The sequence below is a fragment of the Dasypus novemcinctus genome, chromosome 7 (genome assembly GCF_030445035.2).
Source record: "Dasypus novemcinctus isolate mDasNov1 chromosome 7, mDasNov1.1.hap2, whole genome shotgun sequence".
NCBI classification, from domain to species: domain Eukaryota; kingdom Metazoa; phylum Chordata; class Mammalia; order Cingulata; family Dasypodidae; genus Dasypus; species Dasypus novemcinctus.
Genome location: NC_080679.1, coordinates 43,771,000 through 43,785,918, shown reverse-complemented (window position 1 = coordinate 43,785,918; position 14,919 = coordinate 43,771,000). Strand labels below are relative to the sequence as shown.

At 35.7% G+C, this 14,919-nt stretch overlaps 1 protein-coding gene across 2 annotated transcripts in view; it reads right to left on the bottom strand.

Moving 5' to 3' along the window:
- C2CD6 (C2 calcium dependent domain containing 6) overlaps window positions 1–14,919 on the bottom strand; it is a 259,407-nt gene that overhangs the window by 118,404 nt on the left and 126,084 nt on the right. For both annotated transcript variants that reach the window (XM_058300370.2, XM_058300371.1), the window contains exons 11-13: window positions 14,766–14,844; window positions 4,163–4,206; window positions 2,070–2,354 (exon numbers count right to left, since the gene is read on the bottom strand). In XM_058300370.2, the coding sequence (XP_058156353.1) occupies window positions 2,070–2,354; window positions 4,163–4,206; window positions 14,766–14,844 (408 nt within the window). The remainder of the gene's footprint in view (window positions 1–2,069; window positions 2,355–4,162; window positions 4,207–14,765; window positions 14,845–14,919) is intronic.

Sequence of the window (14,919 nt, the reverse complement as noted above, 5' to 3'; positions counted from 1 at the left end):
GGCTGAGACAATGATTTTCTTTAACAGAATGTAGAAAAAATGACTCTGTGCTAGTTCCAAGCCTGTCCTAAGAGGCTTCTCTTAAGAAGCTTCCATTTTTGTACTTTTTGGTGTCAAGTAAGATGCTCAGCTGCCCTGCTAGGTAGGCCATGTGAAGACAACACATGGAGAGAAGAGAGGGAGGAAGAATTCCTAACACTACAAGGTGAGAGAGAGTAAAAAAGGGGGAGAGACACAGAGAGAGACAGAGACAGAAAGATGACAGAGACAGAAACACATACCAATCCAGATGTCCATGCGTAGCAGCTAAACCAAGTCTTATAAGTGTTACCATCAAAGTATTAGATGAGTAAGTGATCCATCTTGAACGTTTCATCCCAAGTGAACTCCAACATGGCTATAGTCCAAGCCAACATCAAGTGGAGCAGAACTGCCCGCTAAAAGTACAGTCAACCCCACAGAAGCTTGAAAGATAATAAAATGGTTGTTTTAAGGTACTATGTTTTGGGGTGGTTTGTTACACAGCAATAAATAACTCAATTATCAAATGAAAACTGAATATTTTTGGAATTCACCCTAAATTTAATAAAGAAAGTAAAAGGCAAACTACAAACCATGGAAAAGTATGTTCTATGAATATGCAAGTGTTTAATATCCTTAAAATAAGAAAACGCTCATTATAAAAATCAAAACAAAATCACCAAGTCCTTAACAGGAAAAAAAGACAAAGGACATGATCTGTATACTCATAGTAGGAAAATAAAAATGGCTAGTAAGGATGAAATAGTTTCAACCATTCTCAAAAGAACATTTATCCTCAAATACCATTGGTGAGAATGTAAAGTGGCACCATCTTTCTGGAAAGCAATTTGGCAACATGCCTTTTCTCTGAACAGATGAGAAGATAATCACATACTCAAAGAGTTAAGGGATGCTAATTTCAAAGTTAATTTCTAATAGTATGGCAACTGTTTAAAAAATTATGGAATAGCCATATGTAAGGATACTCTGCACCTTACACATTTTTAAGACAACATGCTTATACATTGTTTTAAGAAAATGTAATATAAAATTATATATACTTTGGTCCAAGTTTTTAAAAATATATAAAAGGTTATGCATAACACAGACAGAAAGGAAACAAAATGTTAACGCTGGGAGTAGAATTATAGACACTATTATTTTTTATGTTTCTCTCCATTTTCTAAATTTTTTATAAAGATTGTGTATTACTTTCACATTCAGTAAAAACAATAAAACCATCAAATGAGGAAAAGGCCCTGAGATAAATATGCCCAAACTTGTCAAAGTTTTAGCAGCAGTTTTACTTACAGCTCAGATTCTTTACTCTCTGACTTGTATGACTTTTTACACTACTTTATGAGGTACCTCTAATAATGATTCAAATAATATTTAAAGAGCTAGGTAAAATAACTACCGTTTTGAGAAAGGCTTTACTCTGATGTACCCTTAAATGTGCATATCATTCTCATTTTAAACTATAAAATTATTTGTAACAGGGAGAACATATGCTAGTTCCTATAATACCACAGTTTTATTAAAACTTTCCACTGAAATAACTTGCTGGGCTTTTAATTTTCCTTTTAATTTCAATTTTGTTATCATTGTTAAACTTTCAGCTGAGTTTAGCGCAAACCCCTCAGCCAAAGTGATCTCCGATCACTTTGCTTTTTCTTCAAATGGTTTTTTGTTTCTTACTTGATCAGTATAAGTAGGGCATACATGTTTAATAAGTTAGACACACTTTCACTTGGAAACGTATGAATGCATTATCAATTTATTTGTATTTAACTGACTTTTAAAAATAAATTATTTTGCTTTTCCTAGTCTGATAATTCTAATATGAGGGCAGATACCATTAATTCAAGGTCTTTTTTGGATCTTGACTTTGAAAGCTACCTTCTGATTTTGAATCTGGGGAAACTAAGCTTGTGCTCTTCTTCTAGCTAAGCCGAGACTGTTGTTTTGGCATCTATTTCTGCTGAAGATGCATCTAAGTTTCTCCTTCTTATTCTACCTGAATTTATATATATATTTCTGAACTTTACCTCTGAGGGAGGTGATTTTGTTTGAAAAGGGCTTGGATAGCTAGCTTTCAAATTTGCTCCTAATGAGGATAGTTCATTTTTGACTTTTCCTTCTTTGATTTCTGGTATGGCTTCTGATTGGAGTTCATCTGAAGATGGTGAATTCTCTGTGGATGAAATGCTTATCAAAGGATATATTTGTTTTCTTAATTCATCACTTTTCGGAGGAATAGCAGTTGAATCATCTTGGTCAGTCTGGTTCAGAGTTGGCAGAGTCAGGCCTTTCTTATCATCATTATCTGGTAACTAGAAAATATTTCAATAAAGTAAGTTATCAATTAATAACTCTTGACTAGAAAATGTTCAAAATTAATAAAACTGGACTTAAAATTAATTGCATCCTTATCTTTTATCATAAATTACTACTAATATCTCTATATTATTTTATTCCTTATTAAATATAGACATTCATAAGCCTGGGTGTAGCAGTTAAATATTATTGATGAATTCCAAAAAGAAACATTGGATGATGCTTGTAATCTGATCTGTACCTGGGCATGACTGAGTTATGATTAGGGCGTTGAGTCTCCACCCCTTGGTGGTGGGGACTCACAGATAAAAGGCATGGTGAAGAACAGAGTTCGGGGTTTCTGATGTTGGAGTTTTGATGTTGGCATTTGATGCTAAAGACTTAAGCTGGAGCCCTGGGAAGTCAGCATGCAGAGGAAAGAGAAGCCAGCCCCAGGAAAAAAGGAACCTTGAACCCAAAGAGAAGCAAGCCCAGGAACTTAGGAATCCAGGAAGCCTGAACCCTCACAGACGTTGGCAGCCATCTTGCTCCAAATAGACTTTGGTGAGGGAAGTAACTTATGCTTTATGGCCTCATATCTGTAAGCTCCTACGCCAAATAAATACCCTTTATAAAAACCAACCAATTTCTGGTATTTTGCATTAGCACCCCTTTGGGCTGACTAATACACTGGGTTTACCTGTCTTCTACTTGCCTGAAATTTTAGACTATGAAATATCCATTAAAATGATCCTACAACTATATAAAGCAGCAGTTTGCATATGTCCATATTTTATGAATTGGTACCATCTATCTCAAAAATAAAATCTGGGGGCCTGTTACCAATATATCACAAAATAATTTTTAACAGCAAAATAATACAAAAAAATGTTATCATTTGAAAAGGACAGTTTGTTAACCTAAATACATCAGCTTTATGAAAAACTCTATTTTGCCCTTTTATCCCCTTTCTCCTTGGAGAGACTGACTGAATGGTATTTGGGAACAACTTATTCAAAGGATGGTAATCATTAAATCCCATTTGTTAAAAGGTATTGAAAAACCTTTTATTCTCTTTTTGCTTTACATGGGGATCCACTGCTTTAAGGAATGAAGAATACCTTATTAAAATTAGCTGAAAAGGAGATCACATTATGTGAACTCTATATTCTATTGATTTCTATTATACTGTATGTAATATTCAATGGGAAAAGTTTATAATATGTTAAATTAAGAGCTTGTGGTAAGAGAGAGTAAAGAAGTTGGCAGCATCCATTCCTAAGATCATTATAATGAACTTTATGCTTTTTAAATTTTCCCCCCTATCTTCATATGTATTTTTAAATTATTTTTATTGAGGCAAAATGTACATAACATAAACTTGATCTTTTTTTATTTTTTAAGGAAGTATGGGGCATTAAACCTAGGACTTTGTACATGGGAAGCAGGCACTCAACTACAAACTATATTTGCTCCCTAATGAGAGTTGTTTTTTTAAAATATATTTGTTTGTTTGTTTTTAGGAGGTACCAGGGATCAAACCTGGGACCTTATACATGAGGAGCAGGTGCTCAACCTTGAGCTACATCTGCTCCTCAACCACATATTTTCAAATGTTACTATTTAATTCTGAGGCCTTGCTTTCAAAAGAATAATTTAACTTGAATGAATTGTGTAATTATACAGATATTGCCATAATATAAATAGCCAATAATAACCTGAATAACTTGTTGGGTGCCTTTCCTTTGCCATCTATAAATATTTCTCCACTTACAAATATTTCACTCTTTCATCAGATAGTGACTATTGGGACAAATTTCCTTACCTTCTTTGGAATAGATTCAGCTTCCTCGTTTATGAGAGGGGCATCTGTTAAGAAATTAATAACAGTATTTTCTTTTATGTAAAACAATAAATACATTATTTATATGTATATATACTGACAAACTATTAAAACTTTTCTTACCAAAAATAAAGAACTTTAAATCAAAGCAGCTACCCAAAGATAAAAACTAGTAAAAGCAGGCTGATCAATCTCTGGATAGATGGAGGAATGGTAAATGAACAAATGTAGAGGTAAAATGAAGCATGCATAAAGTGATAAGATACCAATATTAGACATAAAAGAGGTATAAACTGTGGGGGTTTGAAGCTAAACTTAATCCATTCTTTTTTGGGGGGAGGTATTTTTTTAAAATTTTTATTGAAGTATATCATTCATACATGAACACACATAAACAATAAGTATATAGTAAAGATTGTGAACCTTCAAAATAAACATACATAACATCACACAGGGTCTCATACATCACCCCTCCACCAACTCTTTGCATTGGTGTGAAACATTTGTTACAAACTATGCAAGAGCATCATCAAAATATTACAAAGGGTTTTTTGATGTTGGAGTTTGATGCTGAAGCCTTAAGCTGGAACCCTGGGAAGGGAGGAACCCTAAGCCTGGAAAGAAGCAAGCCCTGGGAAGAGAGAAACCCAAGAAGCCTGAATCCTTGCAGATTGCTCCAACATGTGGCAACCGACTTTGATGAGGGAAGTAACTTATGATTTATGGCCTGGTATCTTAAGCTCCTACCCCAAATAAATACCCTTTATAAAAGCCAGAAGAAAAAAAATTACTACCAACTATATTCCTTATCTTACATTTGGTGTATTTTTCTGCCAACCCATACTATTTTTTTAAATGTATTTTTGTTACAGATATTGTGAACTTGCAAAACAATCATACAGATGTGTAAATTTCCCATACAACTCCACACCCTGGTGGAACATTTATTACAGATTATGAGATAATATCATCAGAATATTACCACCAATCATGGTCCATAGCATACATTTGGCAGACTTTTTCCATACACCTCTATTATCAACACAGTATAGCTTGGCATTAATGCAAGAATATTATAGTATTGCTGTTAACCACAGTCTATAGGTCACACCAATTGTAGTTTTTCCATGTTTCTCCATATTCCCATCACCCTGCAATAGTGATGTGTATTTGCTTTAGCTCAACTGCCTCTGGGTTCAGTGTTATTCAGTCCCTAGATTATTTTAGCTTTCTTGCTATTGACATTTACTTCCCCAGACTACCTTTTTCAGTCACAATCCTATTTATAAACCAGTTGTTACTCACTATAATACGTTACTAAACTTAATCCATTCTTGTGTGTGCAAATCCATTGTAAACAGGACCTTTAGATGAGGTTAATTCAGTTAAGGTATAGCCAAACTCAATTAGGTGGGGTCTTATTGGAGACCTTTATAAGCAGAATGAAATTCAGATACAGAAAGCCACAGGAAGCAAGAAGCTTAAGGTCAACAGAATCCTGAAGAGAAAGAAGAAGCCAGAGAGGCCACCATGTAACAGAGGAACCCAGAACCAAGGATCACTGGCAGTCAGCCAAGGAACTCTAGTCTTTGGAAAGAAAGCATTGCCTTGATGATACCTTGATTTGGACTTCTATTAGCCTCAAAACTGCGATCTATAAATTCCCATTGTTTAAATCAATCCTTGCTTGAACAGCCAAGGAAACTAAAACATACATTGTATTAAAAGTCAAGAGGAGGCAGACTAGAAAGATATGGGACTCTCTTCTCCTCCATAAAAATAGCTACAGGACAAGCTGAAACAGACTGGAAAAAGATCTTCTATGGTTTAGGACACCAGGCAAAGCCTGGACACTGCCCAGAGGAGAGAGGGACAAAGGAGGGAAATCATGATGACAGAACTGAGTTGAAACCAGCGGCTGCTGCTACCTTGCCCACACTAAAGACACTTTAGAATACTCAGCTTTCTGGGCCTGCAGCTACAGACAAAGGAGGCCCCAGGGACCCAACACTCAAGGAGAGGGGAGAAAGAGGGTCACAGCCTAAGGTTGACTCACCTTCTGACCCACAAATTCGGTCTGCTGTGTCCCACCAGCCTTCCAGGCCAGGTGGGACCACGCCGTGGTTTGCCCTGGGAGACAGCACAGAACCGGAGGAATCTGACCCACTCAATCTCCCTCTCTTCCAACTGGCCTAATTGTTGAGGCCATAGGACACATCTAAGGTTGACTCAGCTTTGACCCACAAATTTGGTCTGTTGTGTCCCACAAGCCCTTCCAGGCCGGGTGGGGCCACACCATTGTTTGTGTAGGGAGCTGGCAGGGACTAAAGATATATGACACTCCCAATCTACTTCTCTACTAATCTGGACTGGCTGTTGAGGGCACAGAGGGGAGTGGAAATATTTCCTACCTAGGAAGAGGAAGGGGGCTATCAGAAAGCCTGGAGAACTGTCTCTGAGAAAGTTTGAATTACAAGGCTCTTATCCTCCAGGCAGGAAGCTCTGTCACATTGATTCAGTCTGTGTGGCAACAAACACACTCCAACCAGGCATTGAACTGACAGGGCTGCCAAAGATTGCCATCTGCTGACAGACCAAGGAAGTGTATGTGAGAATATTAAAAATAAAGCCTTTATAGCCTCTCTCCCCAAGGCCCTAGAAAGTGGGTCTGCAACCAATTACTGGGTCCAGAGCTCAGTTTTGAGCAACTAGCAGGGACAATCCTAATGATTCAGGTCAAGTCAAAAATTAAAGAGCAGTGGTAACACAACCTCCTGGCACTAAATCCCTAAAAGAGAGAAATAAACTGAGCATCTGAGTAAACTACACCTTAATCAGGTGCCTAGACATCAGCAAAAAATTGAGCCATACTAAGAAAATGGAAGAAATGGCTCATGAAAAGGAACATATCAAAACCCCAAAAGAGACACAGGATTTGAGACAACTAATTAGTGAGATGCACACAAATTTCCAAAATCAAATTAATGAGTTGACAATATGGCTAAAGAGAAAAATGACATCAAGAAGTCACTGAGTGAGCACAAAGCAGAAATTGAAATCCTGAACAGAAAAGTAACAGAGTTTATGGGAATAAAAGACACAATAGTTGAGATAAAAAACACATTAGAGGAATACGACAGCAGACTCAAAATGATAGAAGAATAAGTGATACCAAAGACAGAACAACTAAAATTGAAGAGAGATAAGAGTGGAACAAATTGAGCAGGGGCTCAGAGAGGTGAATGACAACACAAATGCAACAACATATGTCATGGGAGTTCCAGAAGGAGAACAAGAGGGGAAAGGGGCAGAAAGAGTATTTGAGGAAATAATAGCAGAAAATTTCCCAATTTTCACAAAAGAAATGAACTTCCATGTCCAAGAAATGCACCATACCCCAATCAGAATAAATCTGAATAGACTTACACCAAGACATATACTACTCAAAATATCAAAGTAAAGAGAAATTCTCAGAGCAGCAAGGGAGAAGCAAACCATCACTTACAAGGGACACAAAGTAAGACTTAATGCGGATTTCTCAGCAGAAACCACGGAGGCAAGGAGATAGAGGCATTATATAATTTAATTAGGATATTGAAAGAGAAGAACTTTCAGTCAAGAATTCTTTTTTTTTTTTTTTGAGTTAGGCCAGTAATTTATTCAGGTAGGAAGGGAAGAGAAATGGGAGAAAATAACAGAGCAGGGGTCCCAGGTAAGTGAGGATGGGGCTGAAAAGTGATAAAGAGGGCTGATTTACAGGCTACAATTCCCCACTATAGGTTATAAATGCCCAGGTTTTATGTGTGTGGTGATCCAAGTGGGGGGAGAAGCCATTGGAGCCTGGGTCCAAAAGCAAGAAAGCAGGAGCCAGCCAAGAATTCTTTAGACAGCAAAACTATCCTTCAAATATGAAAGTGAGTATAAAATATTCACATACAAACAGAAACTAAGGGAGCTCATAAAAATGATCCATCCTAGCAGGAAATATTTAGGGAAGCCTTAGAACCTGAAAGAAGAAGATAGGAGAGAGAGGCCTGGAGGGGAGTATAGAAGAAAGAATAGCAGAAAGGATAACCAAAAGAGTAAAAGGACAGACAAAAATAGGATCTGGCATACAAAAAGCGAGGAATAAAATGGTAGAAGTAAATAATACATTTATAGTTATACCATTGAATGTGAATGAATTAAACTCCCCAATCAAAAGATAGAGGCTGACAGAATGGATAATAAGAACATGAGCCATCCATATGCTGCTTACAGGAAACTCACCTTAGACCCAGGGATACAACCCAACTGAAAGTGAAAGGTTTAAAAGATACTCCATGCAAATAGTAACCAAAAAAGGGCAGGGGTAGCTATACTATTACTAATATCAGACAAAACAAAATTTAAATGCAAAAAAGTTATAAGAGCTATTGAAGGCCATTATATATTAATAAAAGGGACAATCCACCAGGAAGGTATAACAGTCATAAACATCTACACACCTAACCAGGGTGCCACAAAATACATGAGACGAACTCTGGAAAGCTGAAGGGAGAAATAGACATTTCTACAATAATCACTGGAGATTTAAACACCCTACTCATAGCATTAGACAGAACAATGAGACAGAAGATCAAGGAGGAAACAGAACTTGAACAACATAATAAATGAGTTAGACCTAACAGACATATACAGAACACTGCATCCAAACTCATCAGGTTATACATTCTTCTCAAGTGCCCATGGATCTTTCTCCAGGACAGACCACATGTTAGGGCACAATGCAGCTCTCAATATAAAAAAAAGACTGAAATTATACAAAGCACCTTCTCGGATCATAATGGAATGAAGCTGGAAATCAATAACAGACAGGAAAAAGGTAAATTTACAAATGTGTGAAGGGTAAATAACACACTCCTAAATAATCAGTGGGTCAAAGAAGAAACTTAAAGTGAAATCATTAAATATATTGAGACAAATGAAAGTGAAACACAACTTATCAAAAATATGTATACAGTGAAGGCAGTCTTGAGAGGGAAATGTATAGCCCTAAATGCCTACATTAAAAAAGAAGAAAGAGCTAAACTCAAATATTTAATAAAAAACTAGAGAAACTAGAAAAAGAACAGCTAACCAATCCCAAAGAAAGCAGAAGGAAAGAAATAATGAAGATTAGAACAGAAATAAATGAAATTGAAAACAAAAAAAAATAGAGAAAATCAACAAAACCAAAAGCTGGTTCTTTAAGAAGATCAATAAAATCGACAACCCCCTAGCTAGGCCAACAAAGAAAAAAAAGAGAGAAGATGAAAATGGATACCATCAGAAATGAAAAAGGGGAAGTTAAAAAGAATCCAACAGAAATAAAAAGGCTCATAAGAGGATATTATGAGAAACTGTATGCCATCAAACCAGACAATCTAGATGAAATGGACAAATTCCTAGAAATACACAAACAACCTTCACTGACACTACAAGAAATACAAGAAATTAACAAATTACATTTAAAGAGATAGAATCTGTCATAAAAAAATATCCCAACAAAGAAAAATCCAGGACCAGATGGCTTCACAGGTGAATTCTACCAAGTATTTCAAAAAGAACACCAATCCTGTTTAAACTCTTTCAAAGAGGAGGGGAAATTACCCAATACATTTTATGAAGCCAACATCATCCTAATACCAAGGCCACATAAAGAAACTACAAGAAAAGTTTCAGATCAACCTCTCTAATGAACATAGATGCAAAAGTACTCAACAAAATATTTGCACATCCAATCCAACAGCATATCAAAAGATATATACATCATGACCAATTGGGATTTATTCCTGGTATGCAAGGCTGGTTAAACATAAGAAAATCAACAACAAAATACAAGATATTAACAAATTGAAGGAAAAAAACTACATGGTTAGCTCAATTGACACAGAAAAGGCATTTGATGAAATCCAGCATCCTTTTTTGATAAAAACATTTCAAAAGATAGGAGTAGAAGGAAAATTCCTCTATATGAAAAACCCACAGCCAACATCATACTCAATGGGGGAAAATTGAAAGCTTTCCCTCTAAGATAGGAAACAAGACAAGAATGCCTACTGTCACCATTGTTATTTACTATTGTACTACAAGTTATAGATAGGGCAATTAGACAAGAAAAAAATTAAAACCATCTAAATAAGAAAAGAGGAAGTAAAACTCTAAGTATTTACAAATGACATGATCCTGAATTTAGAAAATTCTGAACTATCCATGACAAAGCCACTTGAGCTTTGTTGAAACAAGTTCAACAAAATGGCAGGACACAAGATCAACACACAAAAATCAGTCATGTTTTTGTACGCTAGTATTGAACAATCTGAGGATAAAATTGGGGAAAATTCCATTTACAATAGCAACAAAAAGACTCAAATACCTAGGAATTAATTTAACCAAAGAAACTACAAAACAATGCTAAAAGAAATTAATGAAGACCTAAACAAATGAAAAGACATTCTGTGTTCATGGATTGGAAGACTAAATGTCATGAAGATGTCAATCCTACACACACTGATTTACAGATTCAAAATTCCAATAGCCTACTTTACAGAATTAGAAAAGGCAATTATCAGATTCATTTTGAAGGGAAGTGCACCCAAATAGCCAAAAGCATTCTAAAAAAGAAGAGCAATATGGGAAGAATTTCACTACCTGATCTTGAAACATATTACAAAGCTATAATGGTCAAAACAGCATGGTACAGGCATAAAGCTAGACACATCGACCAGTGGAATAGAATTGAGACTCCAGAAACAAACCCTTACCTATATGGTTAACTGGTTTTTTAAAAACCTACCAATTCCATGGTAATGGGACAAAACACTCTCTTCAACAAATTTTGCTGAAGAACTGTTTATCTATAACCAAAAGAATGAAAGAGGACCCCTATCTCACTCCCCACACAAGAATCAACCCAAAATGAATCAAAGACCTAAATATAAAAGCCAGGACCACAAAACTACTAGAAGAAAATGTAGGCAAAGATCTTCAAGACCTTGTAGTAGCTGGTGGTTTCTTAGGCCTTATGCCCAAAGCATGCACAACAAAAGAATAAATAGATAAATGGGACCTCCTCGAAATTAAACACTTTTGCACCTCACAGGACTTTGTCAAAAGGGTGAAAAGGCAGCCAACTCAATAGGAGTATATATCTGAAAATCACATGTCCAATAATGTTTTAATATCCCAGATATATAAAGAGATGTTACAACTCAACAATAAAATACAAAAGACCCCATTAAAAAATGGGCAAAAGACTTGAATAGACATTTGTACAAAGGAGGAATACAAATGGCAAAACAAAATAAACACACAAAAAAACCTGAAAAAATACTCAACATCACTAATGATGAGGGAAATGCAAATCAAAACTACAATGAGATACCATTTCACACCTCTCAGAATGCCACTATTAAAAAGACAGAGAACTACAAGTGTTGGAGAGGATGTGGAGAGATAGGAACACTTATTTACTGTTGGTGTGAATGCAGAATGGTATGGCCACTGTGGAGGACTGTTGGACAGTTCCTAGAGAAATTTAATATAGACTTGCCACATGACCCTATAATACCACTACTGGGTATGTACCCAGAAGAACTGAGAGCAATGACACGAATAGACATCTGCACACCTATATTCATAGTGGCGTTATTCACAACTGCCAAAAGTTGGAAACAACCCTGGTGTCCATCAATCTATGAATGGATAAATGAACTGTGGTGTATTCACACAATGGAATATTATGCAGATGTAAGAAGAAATGAAGTCGTAAAACATATAACAACATGGATGAACCTGGAGGACATTATATTGTACAAAAGTACAAATATTGCGTGACTGCATTACTATAAACCAAATATATTGTGTAACATATTATATGATTTAAAAAAAATTTTATATGTAGCCAGTACATTTAATTGAGAAATGTATGCTTTTATTCAACTATATTTTTTCTTTTTAAATTATTGCTTATATATTCAATTATTAAATATACAAAACAAAGTTTTTAAAAAGTTGAGGAAAGAAAATAAATCCTAGAGTTAGGATTAGAAAAGGACACTAGAATAAAGGTGTATAAAACCAGAGGTAGTAGGACTATTCAAGGGAGGCTGATGGAAACATTTGTAAAATTTTCCTGGAAATATATGAAATATATATTTACTGAGTAGAAAAAGAAAACCTAAAAGGGAGAGAAAGAAACAATAAGGAATTAAGATACAAAGAAATGCTGAAGTCTGGTAAAAAAATTTACCATGGTCACTTATTAGTTGAATGACTCTGAACAGCTAATTTTTCTGTGCATTAGTTTTCTTAATTGTAAAAATGGATAATACTTTGTTTTATATGTATGATACAACTGTATATAAGATGTGAGAGGCAATATGGTCAAACACATGAATGCTTGAACCAAACTAACTGGGTTCAAATTCCACCCCTATCATTTAATGGCTATGTGATTGATTCATTAATTAATCTGTTTGACCCTTGATTTTCTCTGCAGATAATAATAATAATAATACTGCCTTCAATGGACTGTTGTGAGGATTGACTAAATAGTCCAAATAAAGTGACTTGAACAAAGTAATCAATAAATATTAGCTATAACTAAAAGACATCATGGACCTATCCATCTGCCCCATGGGATTGAAGCCCCCTCTCAATTAGAGGTGGAATGGGCATTACTATCCCAGAATCCTTAGGATTGGGGAATGAACAATGGACTAGAATAGACTTACTGGTATTCTTATAGACTTGTTGTGATTCTAGCAATGGAAGAACTTTTATCATTGATGTGGAGGCAGTAGCCACTGGAGCTTCTGACAGGAGGGAGAGGGAAAAACAGGTGTGATATGGAGGCATTTTCAAAATTTGGGAATTGTCCTGAATGACATTGCAGTAACAGATACAGGCCATTATATATCTTGTCATAACTTACAAAATTGTGCAGGAGAGAGTGTCAAATACAATGTAAACTTGTAATCCACACTTAGTGGAAATGCTCCAAAATATGGTCATCTATTGTAACAAATGTACCACATTAATGAAGGATGTTAATATGAGGAAATGTGAGAGGGGTAGGGATCAGGACATATGGGAATCCCCTGTATTTTTTATGTAACATTTATGTAAATCTAAGTATCTTTAAAAAAATTTTTAAGTATATTAAAAAACAAACAAACAGAAATACCAGAAGGAAAGAAGTCATTAGATGATCCAATGGGGCTTGAAATAAACTCTTTGGAGAAGAAAAAATAAGTAAATGGAAAGGAAAAAAAAAAAAGATGGCAACCCTAGTGAGTGAGAGGGTTTAGTTAACCTCCATTCTCCACAATGATATTGATGAGGAAAACCATGATTCTCCTAGAAATTGAATGTTTTCAGTGAAGAGTAATCTAAAGGTGTAATAGTTATTGCTAGGCTGGCTGATTTCTAGAAGTTAGGAAATCAATATAGGAAAGTTTGATATAGCTAGGGAAGTAGAAATAGAGAGAAAGGATGATTAACCTGAGACAAACATCTTAGAACAAAAAATCATTCCATATTTGCAGAATCCAAGATTTTAAAATACAGCTTTATGCATCTACTTTTAACTCACTTTTGAAATGAATCTCTTAACAAATTGTCAACTAAACTGCATAGCAGTATTTTCCATTAATTAAATCTTGTACTGTTACTTGGAGCTACATTCTCAAATTTAATGCTAATTTAGTTTTCTCTTTTGTGTGTATCTCTTTCTCTGTGTGTCTGTGTTTCTGTCTCTGTCTCTTTCTCTCACACACACACAGACACACCCAACGCTCTACTTAAAAGAGATCAGTAGCTATACAGTTGACAATTTTTAACAAAAATACCTTTTCACAGATGGTAGTTAAGATTTAACATTTTCCTTATCCTTAAACGAGTAAAGGGGAAGGGGACTTGGCCCAGTGGTTAGGGCGTCCATCTACCACATGGGAGGTCCATGGTTCAAACCCTGGGCCTCCTTGACCCGTGTGGAGCTGGCCCACACACAGTGCTGATGCGTGCAAGGAGTGCCGTGCCACGCAGGGGTGTCCCCCACATAGGGAGCCCCACACGCAAGGAGTGCGCCCCATAAGGAGAGCCACCCAGAGTGAAAGAAAGTGCAGCCTGCCCAGGAATGGCGTCGCACACACGGAGAGCTGACACAACAAGATGACGCAACAAAAAGAAACACAGATTCCCGTTCCACTGACAACAACAGAAGCAGACAAAAGAAGAACATGCAGCAAATAGACACAGGGAACAGACAACTGGGGCAGGGTGGGGGGGTGGAGAAATAAATAAATAAATCTTAAAAAAAATAAAAGGCGTAAAGGAGCATTAAAAAAAGCCTTTATCTTGGTCTAAGTTTTTCTTTGGAAATGTTATAAATATAAATAATACATGCCAAAACTATTATGAAATACATATTTTTCACATAACAAAAAATGAAATCCTATTAAAGAAAATTAGTAATTTTCTTTTTGTGATATAGAAAAAGCGATATAACTACCTTGACTTTAATTATCTTAATAAATGAAAAAAATGAAATTAGTTTCTTAACCTGATGTTATAATAGTCTCAGGCTTCTCTTCAAGCTGGTTATTACTGAGGATTTCAGGTACATCATTGGTATTGCTTTCCTAGAAGCAGAAAAGAAAATATATTGGGGAAATGTTTAAACAACTAAGAAGTTTCCCTCTGCCTTCACTTTTTTC